This window comes from Acinonyx jubatus, chromosome A3 (assembly GCF_027475565.1).
Source record: "Acinonyx jubatus isolate Ajub_Pintada_27869175 chromosome A3, VMU_Ajub_asm_v1.0, whole genome shotgun sequence".
NCBI lineage: Eukaryota > Metazoa > Chordata > Mammalia > Carnivora > Felidae > Acinonyx > Acinonyx jubatus.
Genome location: NC_069388.1, coordinates 71,140,963 through 71,162,163, shown reverse-complemented (window position 1 = coordinate 71,162,163; position 21,201 = coordinate 71,140,963). Strand labels below are relative to the sequence as shown.

The window sequence follows — 21,201 nt, the reverse complement described above, 5'->3', positions numbered from 1 at the left end:
AAATTTAATTTTGTATGTTACTCTCTGCAACCCTAATGCTTTCATCTGTTTTGAGGTCACAGACCCCTTGAGGATCTGATGAAGTCTCCATTAAGAAATAGCATGTGAGAGTATTTACACAATTTGCAAACAAATGCCAGGGAAAGCCCCCAGCCCAGTTCCCGCAACCACCCTCCCTAGCATTCCACTTGATTTAGGATCTCAACTCTAAAAGAAGTGATTATCTCTACAGGTTCGAGAAATGGCTGCTACCACCTTAAGTGGTCTGTTACAATGTAATTTCCTGACCATGGACAGTCCTATGCAGATTCATTTTGAGCAACTTTGCAAAACAAAACTACCGAAGAAAAGAAAGCGAGACCCTGGTTTTGTAGGAGATACAATTCCTTCTGCAGGTAACTGTGCTGGTAGAAAAAATACCCATATCCTTTGGGAAATTAACCAGGCTTACTTAACAAATATTTACTGAATACTTGTATGTACCTGGGTACTGGAAATGGTTGTCCCTGCTTTTTTTTTTTTTTTAAATAATTTTTTTCAATGTTTATTTTTGAGAGAGGGAGCACAAGTTTGGGAGGGGCAGAGAGAGAGACACACAGAATCTGAAGCAGGCTCCCTGACACGGGGCTCAAACTCACGAACTACAAGATCATGACCTGAGCTGAAGTCAGATGCTTAATTGATTGAGCCACCCAGGCACCCCAGGTTGTCCCTGCTTTTAATGAGCTTTGCCTATTAAGGCAAGACCTGGAATTTAAAAGCAAAAATTGAGATAAGTACAAAGGGACCTGAGGATGCCTGGGTAGTTCAGTCGGTAAAGTGTCTGACTCTTGATTTTGACTCAGGTCGTGATGGCATCTCACCATTGTGAGATCAAGCCCCAAGTTGGGCTTGGTGCTGGTTGTGGAGCCTGTTTAAGATTCATCCTCTCTCTCTCTCTCTCTCTCTCTCTCTCTCTCTCTCAAAAAAAAAAAATAATAATAATAATAATAATAATAAAAACAAAGAAACCTATACACCGCTGCATGCAACTATTAAATTAATCAGGTCTACCCACCTACGTGAATTAGTTATTTTGGAGAGGCTAAAATATTTTTTAGATTTTATTGCTTAGGTATAAATGTACTAAGAAAATACAAAGTAAAAACAGCCTTGCTTTTATTTGGAAAGGGGTCTATTCACTACTTCACTAGCCATTTGTTGGGAGGGTAAGAAGAGTTCTCTCAGAGTAGAAGTTTCTACTCTAACCGGAGCATAAAGATAAACAGTCTGTTTAAGAATCAGATCTGATTACCATGTCACATTTAAAGAGACATTTAAACATGATTGTGGGGCGCTTGGCTGGCTTGGTTGGTGGAGCATGTGATTCTTGATCTCAGGGTTGTAAATTCAAGCTCCATGTTGGGTATAGAGACTATTTAAAAATAAAATCTTTAAAAAAACCATGGTTGGAAAGAACTATCTGACATTGCGACTGCTAACTACATAGTCACAGGAAGAATGAAAAATATATAGAAAGATTCTTAATAAGTAGGAGGCTTATCAGATTTATGGGACATGCTTGGAATGTGAAGCTCCTAAGTGCTGATTACAGGAGAGTCTTAATTATGTCATATAGTTACCTAATAGCAATTTCCAATAAAATGCCAATGTATGTTCTAGTGGCTTTGCTTGAGAACTATATATGTATATATTTTTTAATTATTTATTTTGAGAGAGAGAAAGAGAGAGAGGGTATGAGTAGGGGAGGGGCAAAGAGAGAGAGAATCCCAAGTAGGCTCTGCACTGTCCGCACAGAGCCCCATGCAGGGCTTGATCTCATGAGATCATGACCTGAGGGGAAGTCGGATGTTTGACTGAGCCATCCAGGCACACCTGAGAGCCGTGTGTGTGTGTGTGTGTGTGTGTGTGTGTGTGTGTGTGTGTGTGTGTGTGTGTGTTTTAATGTTTACTTTTGAGAGAGAGTGTACAAGCAGGGGAGGGGCCGGGGGGGGGGGGTGGTGGTACAGAGGATCTGAAGCAGGCTCCAAGCTGACAGTAGACAGCCCGACGTGGGGCTCAAACTCACTAGCTGAGAGATCATGACCTGAGCCAAAGTCAAACGCTTAACCGACTGAGCCACCCAGGCATCCTGAAAACCACTAGTTTAATTGAAAACTAATTTCATTTCACTGTAACACGTGCAGTAGAGTCCTGTAAATATTGGAACATACGTTGGTGTTTTTTTTGCAGAGTTGGTCAAACGTCATGCTGGGGTGCTGGGACTCGGTGCGTGTGTTCTTTCTAGTCCTTATGATGTTCCCACCTGGATGCCCCAGCTCCTTATGAATCTCAGTGCACATCTAAATGATCCTCAGCCTATTGAGGTAAAATCTTTCTTGTTAGTTTCTTTGCATGCATATTATATCAGTGATGTTTTGTAAGAAATCATTTATGCTTATAATTTCCCATTCACTCTGGACCTTCAGCTATGATAAAACTGCTGCTGCTACTACCTCTGCCAGGGCTAAGCCTGCTCATCAGTGATTATTAAAATCTTGCAGAGGCCTTGCTTTTGTGTATATTTGAGATCTTTTGGTAGCAAGGAAAATACTATAGCTTCTGTCTCTCCCAGTTCAGTGTAAGTAAAATACTGTCAATGTTGTCTGGGTAGTTAATCTTTATACTTCACTAACATTTTATACCTAGGAAGTATCTAACTGGGAGCTAATATTAAACAGGAAATTGTGATGGTAGTATTCATGAATAACTATGTACCTAAATAGCTGAAAAGGTCAATGACTTTGTCCTTTTCACCTTGGTAAATAGATGTAGGTGTATATTCAAACTGGTTTAATAATGCAGTGTAAGTTCCAGGGGCTTGTCCTAAAGTGCAGCTCATAGTTTTAAAGAAGTGAGCTTGGTGGCTTTGCCAAGTTCCATTTGGCTTGTTAGTTTTGCAGCACTCAGTTAAGTGTGTAGATCTGAAGTCTAGAGGGATCTTTACTTAGTTATCCTAAACACTAACTAGGATAACTAAACACATATGTATCCTAAACACATAACTATCCTAAACTAGTTATCCTAGTTTTTCAGAGGTTAAAATAAAATGTGTGTGGGTTGCCTACTCTACAGATGACTGTAAAAAAGACCTTATCCAATTTCCGAAGGACGCACCATGACAACTGGCAAGAACACAAACAGCAATTCACAGATGACCAGCTGCTTGTTCTCACCGATCTCCTTGTGTCACCATGCTATTATGCATAGAAGGGTGAGTCAGCAAAATTGAGATTAAAGAAGTCTGGCATCCCCAGGCAGATGTCATTGGTTTGGTGATTGGGAAGTAGGTTTTCCTAAGTTTTTTCCTTTTTCTGACATTCTTAGATGTCACTGTTTAGATTTAAAATATATATATGACTTTTGCTATCACCAGTGGAAGTAAGTTTCCAGAAAATTCTTCCTTGTTTCTCTGCTTCGGGTATTAAGCAGAGAATTGATGTGACTGCTTTTGTACCTTTATAAATGAGAAGGCTCAGTAGCCTGGGAATGGTTAGTTAAGAGAAATTGTGTTCTTACTTGCCTCCTGCGTGGGGCCTAGGCACTCTGGGTTGCCCCAAGGACCTTAGGTACTGTACAATTATGAGAACATGTCATCTGTATTCTTACGTTTTTTGTTTTTTGTTTTCATCCTGAATTAAAGATGAGAACCCAGAAACCTTTCCACTGGGATAAGAAGAATAAAGAAAATCTCACTTCTTGCATGTTCTGTTGTCTAACTGAAATTTTTTTCCTCCCTGATACAGATGAGTAGTCCTCACTTCAAGCTCTTTTCATCAAAAATTCCAGATCCTCAGGTACCATCTGTGGTGGCTCTCTGCAGGTTTTTAAACCCCGCCTCTGCTGAGCTCTCATCGGTTTGGTGGTTTCTGTGTTTAGTCTCATTAGTCTACGTTCCACAGGCTCTCAGCTGCCATTTGATTACCTAACTTGTCTGGAAGTATCTCCGGAATACTGAACACTTTTTCTTTGAGGCATCTGACAAAGCCACAGTGTCTCAGACTAGAAATAATTACCCAATATGATCATGGCATCCAAGAACAAACAGAGTCTAGGAAATCATTAAGAAACAATTTACTTGTAATGGAGAATACCTGTCTGTAATACAGGTCCTGTCATTTCACTCATCTCAAATTATTTTGAATTTTTTCCAAATGGCTGTTGGGTGTAGATGGTAGTAGGGCTGCGGGCCATAAATCAAAGCCTGAGAGCCTTGGGTCTGGAGAGCCATGAAGAGGGAAGTAAGAGAGCCAAGTTTGGAGCCTAACCAAGGACCTGATGGATCACTCCACCAAGACACAGAAGTGAAGTCTTTGTCCACGTTCTTCCTACAGACTGGAGTTTTTGGTGCTGATAGAGCAGTTGCTGAAAAACTGGGGGTTTGGTGAATAAATTTTTGATTAATTGTTGTGCGTGTATACAATGTGTGATTTTGAAAATAAACAACAACAACAACAACAAAAACCCTGACTGATTGATTTTTACCTGTATTCTTTGCATATACTATTGGACCCTCTTTGAAAACTGTTATACATCACCTAATGGAAAACTGCTGTGTATGTGGAAATTTCGTAATTTTCTTTCTTTTTTGTTTTTTTTCTTTTTTCTTCTTTTTTTTTTTTTTTTTGCCTGCAGAATCGTTGAGAGACTGAGTCTTTATATTTAATTGACTTGTTTAATAAATGTTATATAGATGTAAAAGACTGTATAAACTGTAGAGATAGCATTGGCAAGACTTTGTACAGATGCAACCTTTTACACAGCACCTGTGTGTAATTAATTTGTAAAGATTCACATGTAGCTCTTTATTATAGTAAATTTTGGCTTTTGTACCAATTGAATGCTATTTTTTGTGTTTTTAAATTATTTTCTCTATCTTTTCATGTTACAAAAGCTGAGGTGTGGGGTTTTTGTTTGAGTTCACTTATCATTAGAATGTCTGGATTTTTATGTAACTTTTTTGTGTGCATCCTTAAATGCAAACACCACATGTTTGCCTGTGACAAGTTTATAGAATGCAAGGTATCTTCTAGGTTAAAGTAATTCACAAGTTGGTGAATGTCATCTTGGAACACACCCTGTACAGTCTTCCTTAAAGGAACACTACAGTATATTTTTTAGTATCTACTTGCTGAATGACTCGATACAGACCTAAGCACAGCAGAGGTCCCGGTATAGTATTGAATTGTCAGCATACACAGGCCTAATCCCTGTATAGAGTAGTGCCAAACTGATGATTTCAATTGTGTAACTAGTTTAAAACCCAATAAATGGATTGTTTTTAACATCTGGCTTTTGTCTTCATTAAGAAGAGAAGACAGTTTTCTAGGCAGTGACTCTCATGGATTCCTTTTCCATCCATAGATCTGGATCCATAAATTCATGCCCTCTAACCAAAATGAATTACCTAAACCAGACCTGTCTAGTATAGTAGCTAATAGCTACATATGACTATTTACATATAAATAAAATTTCATTTCTTCAGCCTCTATGGCCACTTGTGGCTAGTAGTTTACCTTACTGAGTAGCACAGCAGATGAATGTTTTTATCACAGAAAGTTCTGTTGGACAGCACTGGTCTGGTCTAGATCATTGGTGATCTAGATGTGTCTAAGAATGTATCCAAGAATCACATGGGGATTTTGTTAAAATGTGAATTTTAATTCATGCTGCTAGCTCATGATATTGATGCCTGGCCCTCACACTTTGAATGGTGAGGCCTTACATTATATTAACCACTTGAGATTTTTCTAAACAAGCTGCATGAAACTATGCCTTAGCAAGGTTCCTAAAGTAGGAACTTTATTTTTTTTTTCAATGTATGAAATTTATTGTCAAATTGGTTTCCATGCAACACCCAGTGCTCATCCCAAAAGGTGCCCTCCTCAATACCCATCACCCACCCTCCCCTCCCTCCCACCCCCCATCAACCCTCAGTTTGTTCTCAGTTTTTAAGAGTCTCTTATGCTTTGGCTCTCTCCCACTCTAACCTCTTTTTTTTTTTTCCTTCCCCTCCCCCATGGGTTTCTGTTAAGTTTCTCAGGATCCACATAAGAGTGAAAACATATGGTATCTGTCTTTCTCTGTATGGCTTATTTCACTTAGCATCACACTCTCCAGTTCCATCCATGTTGCTACGAAGGGCCATATTTCATTCTTTCTCATTGCCACGTAGTACTCCATTGTGTATATAAACCACAATTTCTTTATCCATTCATCCGTTGATGGACATTTAGGCTCTTTCCAGCATTTGGCTATTGTTGAGAGTGCTGCTGTAAACATTGGCGTACAAGTGCCCCTATGCATCAGTACTCCTGTATCCCTTGGGTAAATTCCTAGCAGTGCTACTGCTGGGTCATAGGGTAGATCCATTTTTAATTTTTTGAGGAAACTCCACACTGTTTTCCAGAGTGGCTGCACCAGTTTGCATTCCCACCAACAGTGCAAGAGGGTTCCCGTTTCTCCACATCCTCTCCAGCATCTATAGTCTCCTGATTTGTTCATTTTGGCCACTCTGACTGGCATGAGGTGACATCTGAGTGTGGTTTTGATTTGTATTTCCCTGATAAGGAGCGACGTTGAACATCTTTTCATGTGCCTGTTGGCCATCCGGATGTCCTCTTTAGAGAAGTGTCTATTCATGTTTTCTGCCCATTTCTTCACTGGGTTATTTGTTTTTCGGGTGTGGGGTTTGGTGAGCTCTTTATAGATTTTGGATACTAGCCCTTTGTCCGATATGTCATTTACAAATATCTTTTCCCATTCCATTGGTTGCCTTTTAGTTTTGTTGGTTGTTTCCTTTGCTGTGCAGAAGCTTCTTATCTTCATAAGTTCCCAGTAATTCATTTTTGCTTTTAATTCCCTTGCTTTGGAGATGTGTCAAGTAAGAGATTGCTACGGCTGAGGTTAGAGAGGTCTTTTCCTGCTTTCTCCTCTAGGGTTTTGATGGTTTCCTGTCTCACATCCAGGTCCTTATCCATTTTGAGTTTATTTTTGTGAATGGTGTGAGAAAGTGGTCTAGTTTCAACCTTCTGCATGTTGCTGTCCAGTTCTCCCAGCACCATTTGTTAAAGAGACTGTCTTTTCCATTGGATGTTCTTTCCTGCTTTGTCAAAGATTAGTTGGCCATACGTTTGTGGGTCTAGTTCTGGGGTTTCTATTCTATTCCATTGGTCTATGTGTCTGTTTTTGTGCCAATACCATGCTGTCTTGACGATTACAGCTTTGTAGTAGAGGCTAAAGTCTGGGATTGTGATGCCTCCTGCTTTGGTCTTCTTCAAAATTACATTGGCTATTCGGGGCCTTTTGTGGTTCCATACGAATTTTAGGATTGCTTGTTCTAGTTTCGAGAAGAATGCTGGTGCAGTTTTGATTGGGATTGCAATGAATGTGTAGATAGCTTTGGGTAGTATTGACATTTTGACAGTATTTATTCTTCCAATCCATGAGCAGGGAATGTCTTTCCATTTCTTTATATCTTCTTCAATTACCTTCATAAGCTTTCTATAGTGTTGAGCATATAGATCTTTTACATCTTTGGTTAGATTCATTCCTAGGTATTTTATGCTTCTTGGTGCAATTGTGAATGGGATCAGTTTCTTTATGTCTTTCTGTTGCTTCATTATTGGTGTATAAGAATACAACTGATTTCTGTACATTGATTTTGTATCCTGAGACTTTGCTGAATTCATGTATCAGTTCTAGCAGACTTTTGGTGGAGTCTATCGGATTTTCCATATATAGTATCATGTCATCTGCAAAAAGTGAAAGCTTGACTTCATCTTTGCCAATTTTGATGCCTTTGATTTCCTTTTGTTGTCTGATTGCTGATGCTAGAACTTCCCAACACTATGTTAAACAACAGCGGTGAGAGTGGACACCCCTGTCGTGTTCCTGATCTCAGGGAAAAGGCTCTCAGTTTTTCCCCGTTGAGGATGATGTTAGCTCTGGGCTTTTCATAAATGGCTTTTATGATGTTTAAGTATGTTCCTTCTATCCCGACTTCCTGAAGGGCTTTTATTAAGAAAGTTGCTGAATTTTGTCAAAGGCCTTTTCTGCATCGATTGACAGGATCATATGGTTCTTCTCTTTTTTGTTGTTAATGTGATGTATCACGTTGATTGATTTGCGAATGTTGAACCAGCCCTGCATCCCAGGAATGAATCCCACTTGATCATGGTGAATAATTCTTTTTATATGCTGTTGAATTCGATTTGCTAGTATCTTACTTGAGAATTTTTGCATCCATATTCATCAGGGATATTGGCCTGTAGTTCTCTTAGGGATATTGGCCTGTAGTTCTCTTTGTTTACTGGGTCTCTGTCTGGTTTAGAAATCAAAGTAATACTGGCTTCATAGAATGAGTCTGGAAGTTTTCCTTCCCTTTCTATAAAGTAGGAACTTTAAAAAATAAAAGTTCTGGGCACCCACTGTGGCATCCTGAATCAGAATTTCTCTGGTTGGACACAGGCGTCAATATCTTTTAAAATCACCATAATGGGGGCGCCTGGGTGGCTCAGTCGGTTAAGCGGCTGACTTCGGCTCAGGTCATGATTTCGCTGTCCGTGAGTTCAAGCCCCACGTAGGGCTCTGTGCTGACAGCTCAGCGCCTGAATCCTGTTTCAGATTCTGTGTCTCCCTCTCTCTGACCCTCCCCCATTCGTGCTCTGTCTCTCTCTGTCTCAAAAATAAACGTTAAAAAAAATAATTAAAAAAAAATAAAATCGCCATAATGTTTCAGTTGTGCATCAGAATTGAAAACCTCTTGTGACGATTCTTATGGCCTGCCATAGACCTAAAAACAGGATTTTTTTTTTTAATTTTTTAATCTTCATTTATTTTTGAGAGAGAGACAGAGTGTGAGCAGGGGAGGAGCAGGGAGGGAGACACAGAATCCGAAGCAGCCTCCAGGCCCCTAGCTGTCAGCGCAGAGCGCGTCATGGGGCTCGAAGCCACCAGCGGTGAGATGATGACCTGAGCCAAAGTCGGACGCTCAACCGACTGAGCCACCCAGGCACCCCCAAAACAGGATTTTTTAATCTGAGTGTCCAACATTTGCCCCGTGTCATGATAAAAGGTATAGGTGTTGCTTATTACCTTGATACCCAGTCTGGTTATACTGTGAATTATCTAATTCCTTACATTTTCTACCAGTGGCCTCAAGAATGAAAGGGATGGGGGAGACAAAAGGGCAGGTGGCTACTGTTTTTTTTTGGGGGGGGGGGAGGGCGTTGTTGGTTTTTGAGAGACAGCACAAGTGGGGGAGGGGCAAAGAGAAAGGGAGACAGAATCCCAAGCAGGCTCCAGGCTCGGGGTGGGTTAGCACAGAGCCCAATTTGGGGCTGGAGCCCACAAACCAGGAGATCATGATCTGAAACTGTTGTCCAAGGTAGTTCCTAAATGTATGGTTCACAGAGCAGGAACGGTGTTAAGGGAGGCAAAAGCAGACCAAAGTTGAGAAGTCACTGCGGTTTCGGAGTGGAAGAGAGTGAAGGTAGGTTTCTAGGTGGGGAAGGGGTTGAGTGGTGAAAAGTGAGGTTTTAATGGCTAATAATCTAGTTGTTTATGGATCCTTTGAAAAAGTCTTCAGGGCGCCTGGGTGGCTCAGTCGGTTGAGCCTCCGACTCTTAATTTTCAGTTCCGGTCATGATCCCGGGGTCATGGGATCCAGCGCCATATTGCGCTCAGAGTGGAGATACTCTCCCTCTTTGCGTCCGCTTGTGTGCACACGCTCGCTGTCTCTCAAATAATAAAAACAAAGACTTTGTAAATTGTGTTTCAAAATTTAAGAAAATTTACCCACCTAGTCTCTTAATGTGAAGGAATGAAAGTTTCAGTGAAAAAAATAATAGGATGAGAAAGCAGTTTTCAAATACTCTGATACTTGGTATTGTCAAGCCCTTTATTTATGTATGTATGTATGTATGTATGTATGTATGTATGTATGTTTATTTTTGAGAGAGAGCATGAGCAGGGCTGGAAGAGGAGACACAGAATCCAAAAAAGGCTCCAGGCTCTGAGCTGTCAGCAGAGAATGAGGTGGGGGCTCAAACCCACCAACTGTGAGATCAACCTGACCTCCACCCAGGTCCCCCCTATGTGTTTTCTTAACGTTTTGGGGGGGGGATTTTGTGTGTGTGTGTGTTTTTTTTTTTAATGTTTTCTTAGCCAAGCCCTTTAGATTGCAAAACTGTGATTAGTAGTGTGGCCAGAGAGGATTACTGAGGAATTTGGTTTTACTGAAAAATCAACTTTTTCTACATAGTCTTCATAGTTTTGTGCACAAAGACCATTGTCTTGTTACTATAATTGCTTTGAATATTTTTCCCCATTGTTGAACATCCAGGTTTTCAGTTTTCTTTACTACAAATTATATTGCCATGAATATTTTCATAACTTCATGCTTAAAACTTTTTTCAAGTATTTCCTCAGGATACATTGTAAGGAGTACATGTTGATGTCAAAAATCTAGACATTGTAATTGCTGTGATATATTTTCCTTCACCTGCACATGTATCAATTTGTATTGCCAATAATGGTACTAGAATGATGGTTTCCCTGCAAATTGATAGCCCATTCATACTTTAACATAGTCCTGTTAGTGCATTTGCAGATTTTCGGTTTTTTACTACTGAGCTTCTGTTCATTTGGCACTGTTGGCTGGTACATTTTATAGCCATAATTCTAGTAGCTTTAGCCTTGCTGATGGTACTAATTAGTTCCTGATTTCCTCTTTAGAATCCTTTACAACTTGGGAATTTTTTTTTTTTTCAGTATAATTTCTCGCAAAGGTGTAATTGATGGCCGCATTCCAGCCCAAACCTATTATAATCTCCTTTTCTATGGCCAGATGCCTGGAAATCAGCTGGCAGTTATTTATTCAGTAGCTAATTCATATGGAGAGGACTATAACTTTGGTTAGAATTCTCACTCGAAATACTAACGGGTCTTTTTTTGATTGCTTATTTCTCTGGCCAAAGTTCATCATAGGTGACAACATAGAACTGCATTCCAAGTGGTTGCGGAGTGGAGTAGAGTATTATGTGGGAATTAATTGGAAATTTCTGTGAAGTTATTTCTGAACAATTCTAATAGCATAGTCAACTCTTGGACTGAATGTCTACTTCATAAACTATCCGGTTCTGTTGTTTTTCTCTTGATGAAAGCACAGGATACTGGGGAAGATGTTCTCCACCTAAATCAAATTCTTTAGTACTTGTTGGTACCAAACCGTTTCTGTTTAAAAAGATAAACTGGTAGCCAAAATAGAGACTTCAGTAGCAGTATTCTAAGTTTACCTTGAACCAAGTTTTCTGGGTTTCTGGCACCAGGACGAAGGAAAGGGCATTCACGTAGTGTTCTCTATTTCTACATAGTACCCCCTGGGGTGAGAAAAGTAGTAAGTTTCTAATGACCCAGGCTGGGACACAAGGAGTAAGGGTTTATCTGGCTTTACTTTGTACCCAGAATGGCAAACATACTTCGGAATGCTGCTTATGGCTCAGACTAAAGTTAAACCCATTTTATGAGCTCATTATTTTGGACGTGTTGTGGACTTAAGAAAGGGGGGGGGGGGTGTAGAGAATACGGGGACAATCGGTTTCTGCGTTGCTTACTAAAATTAGCTGCACACGTAGCACCACTGCATTAAATAAGGTCCACGATTTCTTGGCGTGGTTATTTCATTTGCAGGGGTGTTCTCTTCACTTGCGTTTGGTTTTCCAGTGGTTACTCCCCTTGCTGAGTTCCCTCAGTAAATTCCTTAATACTCTGAGGTAGCTGAGAGAACGGGGAAAAACTGCGTGGCTCTTTGCCATTCAGTGAAAGCTGGTTTGATTTTAAATTGTTATAACGACTTCATTTGCAAACTCCGTCTCAAAGTACCGAACTGGACGACGACGCCAGTTTAATACAGGAGGCAGAGTGTTCGCTGCAGCGCCGACCAGAGCCAGGAGGCCGTCTCGGAAGCACCGGGCCGCGAGGAGAGCCCCGCCAGCCGCCCGGCCCATGCTCTGCACCGGCTCAGGCCATCGGGGCCCCCAGCGTTCCCTGCCCGCGGCCCAGCCCACGGGCCCCCGCTTCCTCCGCGCACCAGCCCTCGCCCGCCTTGGTGCGCGGCTCCCTGCGCGGGCAGCGGCGCAGCGTGGGGGGCGGAGGGCGGGGCGGCCCCCGGGCACGAGGGGGCCCGCGAGGCGGTGAGGGCGCGGGGGGCAGGCGGGCGCCGCTGCCCGAGTGTCCGGCAGAGGGGGCGGCGCCCTCGGCGTCTCCGTGACTGCGCCTCCCGCGCCCCCGGCTCGGCGGATCCCGGGATGCGCGGAGGCGGCGGCGGCGATGGCGATGATGCCTGTAGCCCAGCCTGGTCCCGGGCGGCGGGCGGAGCTGGGGTCCGGGCTGCGAGATGGAGGAGGAGGGGGGCGGCGCTGCGGCCACCGGGCAGGTGAGAGGCCGCGGGCCCCGGAGGAGGACGACGCGCGGGGGCCGGGAGGGCCGGGCCCCGGGAAGACGGCGGGTTAGGGCGGCGCGAGGCTGCGCTGGTCCAGGCCCGGCCGCCGCGCACCTGCCCTCCTGGCGCGGCCTGCGGGGAAGCTATCTCGCCCCTGCCTAGCCTGCTCCCGGGCTCCGCCGGGTTGCGGAGCCCTTTCCCCACCGCCCATTCCTGGCCGGAGCCCTCCGCACCCCACCAGCCCTCTGCCCATTCTCTTACAAGCTTGCTGGCCTGAACTAGGCCCTCCTCACCACAACCTTCCCCACCCCAGGGAGCGCCTGCCCGTCTCCAGTCCCTAGCTGGGGCCCACCTCCCTTCCCGGCAGCCTCCCAGCGCACCCCCAGACTGAGGGCTCTCCATAGCCTCCCCGTCTCCCTCATCCACTGACCCTGCCCCAGCCTGTCAGCTGCTCAGGGCTTCAAGAGGTAGTTCACCTGGGGAGAAAGAGCGGGTCCTCCGAAATCAGATAAATCTGCCTTGAATCTAGTGACCTTGGGCAAGTCATCTAACTTCCTTGAGGTTTTCCTGATCTGTACAAATACAGTGGGTCTAATAATAGTACAGAACCTTGCTCTCTGTGAGAGTTAGACGGTGAAGATGCTGTCCTCGAAGAATTTAAGGCATTATGACAAATTTATATGAGAAAAAAAAAATGAATTGGAAGAATCCAGGCCAGGAGCTAACTTGTAAAAGCTCATACAAAATGCTTTCATACGTACTAAAGTATTAAGTTAGCACAGTAGATTATCAGAGACTCTTCACACAGCTTAATGAGAAATCATTGCTATGGTACAAAAATTTTCGTTTAACTAATCCTTGCTTAGGATCCCCCCTCCTTAGTTGTAACAAGATGCACATGGATGTGAATTCATTCTGTCCAACTGTGGCTAAAATGCCTGCGTAAGACTGGTGCTCTAACTTAAAATTTTCCCGATTTTCTGACTTTCATCATTTACTTATGGTCCCAGAAATAAAGTAGCTGGTATGCTTGCACTGAAAAGAACATTGGTAATTTTTAATATTTAGGAGTAACAAATTTCATTTACCCCCCTCCTCAAATCACTGAGTTTTATAGTGCTACCATCATAACTTCATTCCAAATTGTGATTCCAGCCTCCTCTTTCTTAAAAGTCCCAGAAGTGGGCTTACTTTTCCTTTGTTTCCTTTATTGCTCCTAAGGTTTCTCTGCAAAAACCTTTATTTCTGTTATGTTTTTCCTTTTCTTCCCAGCTTCACATTCCCTTCTTTTTTTCCCTCCTAACTATCTGGGAATGATTTATAATTACTTTATACCAGAAGTGTAATTATCAACCTTGCCAAAGAGTTACACAGAAGTGTGTGTGTGTGTGTGTGTGTGTGTCCCTGTTTTGGGCTCCAGGAACTTTCAGTCCGGAAGGGATTGTGATACCTACTTCTTAGGTCTATACTGAGAGTGAAATAAAGTGTGATAGCTTATGTAGAGCTGCTGATATGTATGATAATGACCCAAGAAGTGATAGCTGCTATGATTATCTTCTAGGCAGCCAACCTCCCTTGATTTCTTTCTTGTTATGTTGAGTTGAACATTGAGTTGAGCGTGGTGGTGACAAATGTCAGTTTAGGTTCAAATCCATGCCCTACCACTTTAAGGTGGGAGCACTGTCTCCAACTCAAGTTTCCTTATCTGTAAAACAGGGATATGTTATACTGTCTCAGGGTTGCTGTGAAGATTCGAGAAATTAATATCATGGAGCCTTGAAAACAGTGCCTGACATATCATAAGCACTTGATAAAGTTAACATACTAATAATGACACTGACAATTATATCCCTGACCTAGAATTTTCTTTTTTGAAAAAAACCTACTGAAAATGTTAAATTGATTGAAAAAATTATAACTGTGCAGAAAGTGGAAGTTGGTCCTCAACTACTCCAAATCTTTTTTTTTTTCCCCTCCTGCCTCTTATCCTTGACCAATATTGGTGCTTCATCATCCCATTTTCCCTTTGACAGTTCCCTTTCCAGATGTCTCCTAGCCTGTGATCTTCATAATTTCCATCACCCCTCTTCTTCGTTTTTAGCCACTCACTCGGTATTTCTCTGAACATCAGTTCCAAATGCTTTCATTCCAAATTCCTGCTTTCCTCTTCGCTCCTGTTTGCTCCCCTACCTCCAAAGAAGAAACCCTTCTGGGCATCTCTCTGCCTTTCTGCCTCCTCAAGTTGGGTTCTCTACTTCTCTTTTCATCAGCGAACTCCAGTCGTCCAATTAACAATGCAAAAACAAGTAGCAAAAGGTTGTCTTTTTCTTACCTCATAGCTATCAAAAAGGATTCAGAAACAGGCACCCGGTCTGTAAGTGAAAACAATAAAGCCATCCATTATTATGTTTTAATGCTAATCATCAAGAAACAAGTGGTTGGGATTTATATTTTTGCCTCATGGAACTTTTATAAGGAAAGTATAAGAAAGCTGGTTTCCCTTGCCAGTGAAGGAATTCATCATATTGTCATGGTCTGTACTATTTGACCATTGAGAAGAAAAAAGAGGCCATCTTCTTCCTTCGTGAAGGACATTTGTTAGGTAGATGGATCTCCTCAGGACTGAAATTTGTCTCATACTCACTGGCACAGCCATACCTACTACTGAATGCTGAGACATTTCTGTATCAGGAGGTTCATAGCTGCTGCTTGGAGCCCCGAGTAATCCTTCATGGACCAGTCCCCTCTTCCTCTGTGCCCCATGATCCAGGAACCAAAGGGTTAATCCCAGGCACAGCTAGAGGCCTCTGGAACCCAGTTGGAGCTCATGGTTAAATATTTGGAACATAACCCCAGGACGTCCCCAGTGCCATTGCTTATTCCTAAATGCTGGATTAAAGCAAATACCTTTGAATTGTCAAGAGCATTGCACCAGTCTCCAAGGAACAACTTCAGCTGTCCCACTGGAAGCATCTTTCAGAGCAGAGTGGGCACCAGGCCACACAGGGCTTTGACATTTGGAACAACGGAAGATTTCTGTGAGTGTACTTTAAATCTCATTGCAAAACAAAGTCGAAAATAAAAAGCAAGAAGAAAAAGAAGTTTTCTTATAAAGCAGAGGCTGGGTCTTACTCATCTTTCTACCCACAGCACCTAGCATAAAGCTGGCATACAGTCTGCACATGATAAATGTAAACTGAGTAAATGAAGGCATGAATGGGCATGTGCCTACTGTTTGATCATGACGATATTGCTGTTGAATAACAATTCACCTTTGTATAGAAGGTTAGAGTTTACAAAAGGGTGCTTTGTACCTTTTAAATCTCAAATACAATGCTTTCATTTTCCCCTCTCAAATGTAGTCCTACACAAAGTTTTTTCCAGTGAAAGGGAGGGAGATGGCCAAGAAATTACCAGCAGGGAGAAAAAAATTATAAACAATGGAAAATAAAGCGTGTTCCTAGGGAAAGAAATAGTACTTGTTAGTGATTTGTGGGAGTTCGATAAGGGGCCACAGTATACTTCAGCAATGCCATCTGACTTGTAACCTAAACACATGCTGTGAGACCTACTCCCATAATCTCACCCTGTCTGCCCCTCCATCCCTGCCCTGCTCCTGACCCCCAGCAAGCTCCTCACCATCACTCCCTGCAGCTGCTCTCAGCCTCCACCCCAGGTTGGGATTAGCTTCCCCTTCTCTGACTTCCACAGCACCTGCTGTCATCTGATTGACCACATTAGGCTGTAAGTACATAGTGATCTCTTTGGTGTCTGGCACCAGAGTGTTTCTAAAAGTAACATTTGCATACCCTTCAATCAGAAACTCAAGGGGTGGGGCCCAGGAATCTGCTTTTTTTTTTTTTAAGTCCCCAGGTGATGCTTAAACTTTTTCAAAAACCACTGTGCCATGAAACCTGACATTAGCCCAAGGAATATATTTTGAGGTGTTTGTGTCTTTTCTGTGTTGGACTTTGAGCAGAGAAATGTTTTTTTGTATGCATCAGTCAGAGCTAAAACAAATTCTAGTACTCTTGTAAAAAATCATGCGATCGCTCTACTCCATTAATTTCTTTCTGTTTCTGGGTGTGCATTTTTGTGTGCAGGCTTTTCTGCTCTGGGCCTCTTTTGCCCCATACCGCTCGCCTGTGAGTTGAGGCCCTGACTCCCCTCCCACAGAAGGGAGAGTCCCTTCTCTCTGAAGATGAACTCCACGGACCACCTTCAGGACGCTCCCAACACCACCTTGCTCCACGTGCGTCACTCCCATGGAGGAAACAGCACCACACTACAGGAGGGCCTCCAGGACCTCATCCACACCGCCACCTTGGTAACCTGCACTTTTCTACTCGCAGTCATCTTCTGCCTGGGCTCTTATGGCAACTTCATTGTCTTCTTGTCCTTCTTTGACCCAGCTTTCAGGAAATTCAGAACCAACTTTGATTTCATGATCCTGAACCTGTCCTTCTGTGACCTCTTCATCTGTGGAGTGACAGCCCCCATGTTCACCTTTGTGTTGTTCTTCAGCTCAGCCAGTAGTATCCCAGATGCTTTCTGCTTCACCTTCCATCTCACCAGTTCAGGCTTCATAATCATGTCCCTCAAGACCGTGGCAGTGATTGCCCTGCACCGGCTCCGCATGGTGTTGGGGAAGCAGCCCAATCGCACAGCCTCCTTTCCCTGCACCCTGCTCCTCACTCTGCTTCTCTGGGCCACCAGTTTCACTCTTGCCACCTTGGGCACCCTGAAAACCAGCAAGTCCCACCTCTGCCTTCCCATGTCCAGTCTGATGGCCGGAGAAGGGAGAGCCATTTTGTCTCTGTATGTGATCGACTTTACCTGTTGTGTCGCTGTGGTATCTGTCTCTTACATCATGATCGCTCAGACGCTGCGGAAAAATGCTCAAGTCAGAAAGTGCCCCCCTGTGATCACAGTAGATGCTTCCAGACCACAGCCTTTCATGGGGGCCCCTGGAAAGGGGGCTGGAGATCCCATCCAGTGCACCATGCCGGCTCTCTACAGGAACCAGAATTACAACAAACTGCAGCACATTCAGACCCATGGATACACCAAGAGTCTTAACCAGATGCCAACTCCGGGGGCCAGCCGGCTCCAGCTGGTCTCTGCTGTCAATCTCTCCACGGCTAAGGATTCCAAAGCGGTGGTCACCTGTGTGATTATCGTGCTCTCCGTCCTGGTGTGCTGTCTTCCACTGGGGATTTCCTTAGTGCAGGTGGTCCTTTCCAGCAATGGGAGCTTCATCCTTTACCAGTTTGAACTCTTTGGATTTACCCTTATATTTTTCAAATCAGGATTAAACCCTTTTATATATTCTCGGAACAGCTCAGGGCTGAGGAGGAAAGTGCTCTGGTGCCTCCAGTACGTGGGCCTGGGTTTTTTCTGCTGCAAACAGAAGACTCGACTTCGAGCCATGGGAAAGGGGAACCTGGAAATCAACAGAAACAAATCCTCCCATCATGAAACAAACTCTGCCTACATGTTGTCTCCAAAGCCCCAGAAGAAATTTGTGGACCAGGCTTGTGGCCCAAGTCATTCAAAGGAAAGTGTGGTCAGTCCCAAGATCTCTGCTGGACACCAGCACTACGGTCAGAGCAGCTCCACCCCCATCAACACTCGGATTGAACCCTACTACAGCATTTACAACAGCAGCCCCTCCCAGGAGGAGAGCAGTCCGCATAACTTGCAGCCAGTAAACTCTTTTGGATTTGCTAGTTCATATATTGCCATGCACTATCACACCACTAATGATTTAATGCAAGAATATGACAGCACGTCGGCCAAGCAGATTCCAGTGCCCTCTGTTTAGGCTCGTGGAGGCTGGAGACTCTTGCAGAAACTGTTTTTGTTTCTGATACTATTTGATTTTTCCCCCATTTCTGTGAGACCCTTGGTAGATGAAAACTTCAAGATCCAGCGGAACAGTTGGCAGTTCTGATTTTCTTCTGTCTGAAGTATAAGACCTATTGATTTGCTTTGTGGTTTCTTGACCTTTTAAGATTTGATGTAAAAATGTATTATTTAGATTTTTTACCCTGACCTGCGCTCCGATCTTTTGTACTAAACTTTTAAATAGATGCCAGGAATGATCACGCTAATGTATTGAAGGAGAATGGACTGATTACGATCATTTGAGTCAGTGTTCGGGGCCTTCAAAGTATACCTGAGCTGGATTTTTTTTAAACAATATGAAGGTATGATCTTCACTGAGGCGAATTTTTTATTAATTGAACTGTAAATTTTGATTCTGTAATGTGTTGAAATGGGGAGCAATACACTTTTTCGGTAGCAGGCTTATTTGAATAAATAATACATTGTCAAAGCAGAAAATCAGAAATACATTATCTATAATTACCTTTACCCAAGACACACAGGCATTAAGTACTTTCCTTTCATAAGACAGTCAGCCAAGAATACAGTATTATGATTATTACCATTTCTTATTATAGACATTATTTTGTGTGAGTTGATTAGCTATAAAGCTTTTTAAAAAGAAATCTGTTTTTGCTTGCTGAAAACGCCTTATTCTATTTTGGCATGATCTTACCCGAGAGCCCTTGGTGAAGAGGACAGGACCTGTAGTGGAGGAATGTGATTTCTGGGTGCATGGGCACTAACGGTGGTCATCTCAATCAGGGTGTGGTGATGTGGGAAGCAATCTGAACTGCCATTGTGTGTTAGAAGATCTTTATCATTGCTTAAGAAGCTGTAAGAATGACAATGGGAGTATTTCATTTGACTTGTTCCTTCTCTGTAAGGATGGTTTGTTAACAACCTAACAGAGTATCCCAGTGTTTGAAAATCATTTTTTTTTTATCCTTGTTTATGTATCACTATGGTAGAAAAATTCTTAAGACAATCTGTTTTCAAACTAATCGTGTTATTTCTCTCCCATTAATCTTGGACATGGGCAGTAAAGGAAAACTAGATGAAGTATTTCTATACCTTATGCTAATTTTATTATGTACCCTGTGATTCCTAACATAATAACTGTAAATTCATATTTTTATGTAAAAACATTTTCATTATAGAGTTAGCATTTGAACTCGCTGCAATTTTGGAACTATAGCTGCCAAACTCCAGACGAGCATCAAGATGCAAAACCTATCTTTAGAGGAAAATTGTTATAGTCAAGAACTGTTATCGCAGATTGGAAGGAACTTTGTTGTTTTGAAAGGTATCCAGTTTATAGCTCCCTCTCCAGGCCTTTCCCAAATACAAGATTCCTTGGGGAACGGGGGTTGGGACACAGAACAGATGCTCAGCTGGAACTCTGTGCAGCCTTGTCCAACACCTCTCGCCTTCCAGCACCCACCAGCCATTCTATTTCTGAGATCTGAGTATGAGATATGGGTTTTACTTTGTTTTTAAATTCGCCTTTTAGAACTTCGTCCTTCCCTTCCTTCTCTCCCTTTCTTCCTTTGTTTTTGTTATTAAATTTTATAACAGAAGAGAAAACCTCTACTCTGTCACATTTTTTCTTGTTTGTAATTGAATGCTATTTTTGAAAATCACTATAACCTATTTCAGTTATACTTTTATATGTTTAATACAACACTGTTTTCATTTATTAATATTCCCACAAGATTAAGTAATATACTAACCAGGTACTATATTACCCTTTTTAAAAAGCACTAAGAAATCCAATATCCTTTCCCAAGGTCATTTGAAGAATTGTGGAAAATTAGGAATGAGACTTTTGTCTTAATTTAGAACTGGGTATTTATTCCAGTAAGCCAAACAGCTTTATAATTAATAACATTAACCAAGAAGACACTTCTTGATTAAGACTTTTTAAGGTATGTATCTCTTTTTTGGCTAGGCATTTCCAGTGTGATTCAATAAAAGATTTTTTAAAAGTAATTTCTACTTGTAAAATTTAAAATGTCAGGTTTTCTTGTGTGACCTTTGAGTTTGAGATGACCCATCTTTGGGAGGTAAAAGTTATAATAATATAAAGAAAAATAAGCATGTGCATATGAGGTGTTCTTTCTCTGTATGCTCATCAAGAAATTATTGATTTAACTTGCATGAAATACATGTTGGGCTAGATTCTTAGCCTTCTCCACATGTATCTCTGTATCTATGTGGAGATACAGAGATAGATAAAACTTATCTCTTCACAAGTTACATATATATCTATTTATAAAAATAGATACATATATAACTTCTCTATAAGGGCTAACCTGAGAACTAAAAATAATGAGCACTCAGTTGAATGTGACTAATTATTAGCAGGGTATATTAATTAGTTCTCTTGATGCTTTACTGTGATGCAAAGTATGTGATGTATTTCAAACATTTTATAACTGTTCTGATGTTAACCTTTAGGCCAGATTTGTATTTCTGATGCTTTTAATGTTCTTTTAAAAAAATAATGTTTGGAAAATAAAAGTATTGAAAATCCTAACATTTCTGAACATCAGATTGCAGTACTATGACTTTCCTGTCCAATCATTTGAAAATTATCAGAGAAAAGTAGTGATGATTACTGCACAATGGATAACAATGTGTTAACCCTCAGCATTCTCTTCCTTAAGAGGTGAAATACTTGTGGGTTTTTGTTTTTGTTTTTTTTAAGTCAGCTCTATGCCCAACCTTGGGCTGGAACCCCTACATGATCAAGAGTCAAGATCAAGAGTCACATGGTCCCCTGACTGAGCTAGCCAGGCATCCTGAGTCCTCAGGATCTCTTTAATGGTTCC

At 42.1% G+C, this 21,201-nt stretch overlaps 2 protein-coding genes across 3 annotated transcripts in view; both read left to right on the top strand.

The window, feature by feature from the left end:
• Positions 1-5,324, top strand: part of PSME4 (proteasome activator subunit 4) — a 98,351-nt gene extending 93,027 nt beyond the window's left edge. For both annotated transcript variants that reach the window (XM_027072449.2, XM_053200596.1), the window contains 4 exons: positions 233-395; positions 2,233-2,366; positions 3,115-3,253; positions 3,786-5,324. In XM_027072449.2, the coding sequence (XP_026928250.1) occupies positions 233-395; positions 2,233-2,366; positions 3,115-3,249 (432 nt within the window). In that variant the 3' untranslated portion in view covers positions 3,250-3,253; positions 3,786-5,324. The remainder of the gene's footprint in view (positions 1-232; positions 396-2,232; positions 2,367-3,114; positions 3,254-3,785) is intronic.
• A 6,962-nt stretch (positions 5,325-12,286) lies between these two features.
• On the top strand, positions 12,287-20,906 carry GPR75 (G protein-coupled receptor 75). The gene is made up of 2 exons (XM_027072451.2): positions 12,287-12,475; positions 16,585-20,906. Exon 2 carries the CDS (start codon positions 16,683-16,685, stop codon positions 18,303-18,305), a length of 1,623 nt encoding a protein of 540 aa, XP_026928252.1. The 5' UTR covers positions 12,287-12,475; positions 16,585-16,682; the 3' UTR covers positions 18,306-20,906.
• The last annotated feature ends 295 nt before the right edge of the window (positions 20,907-21,201 follow it).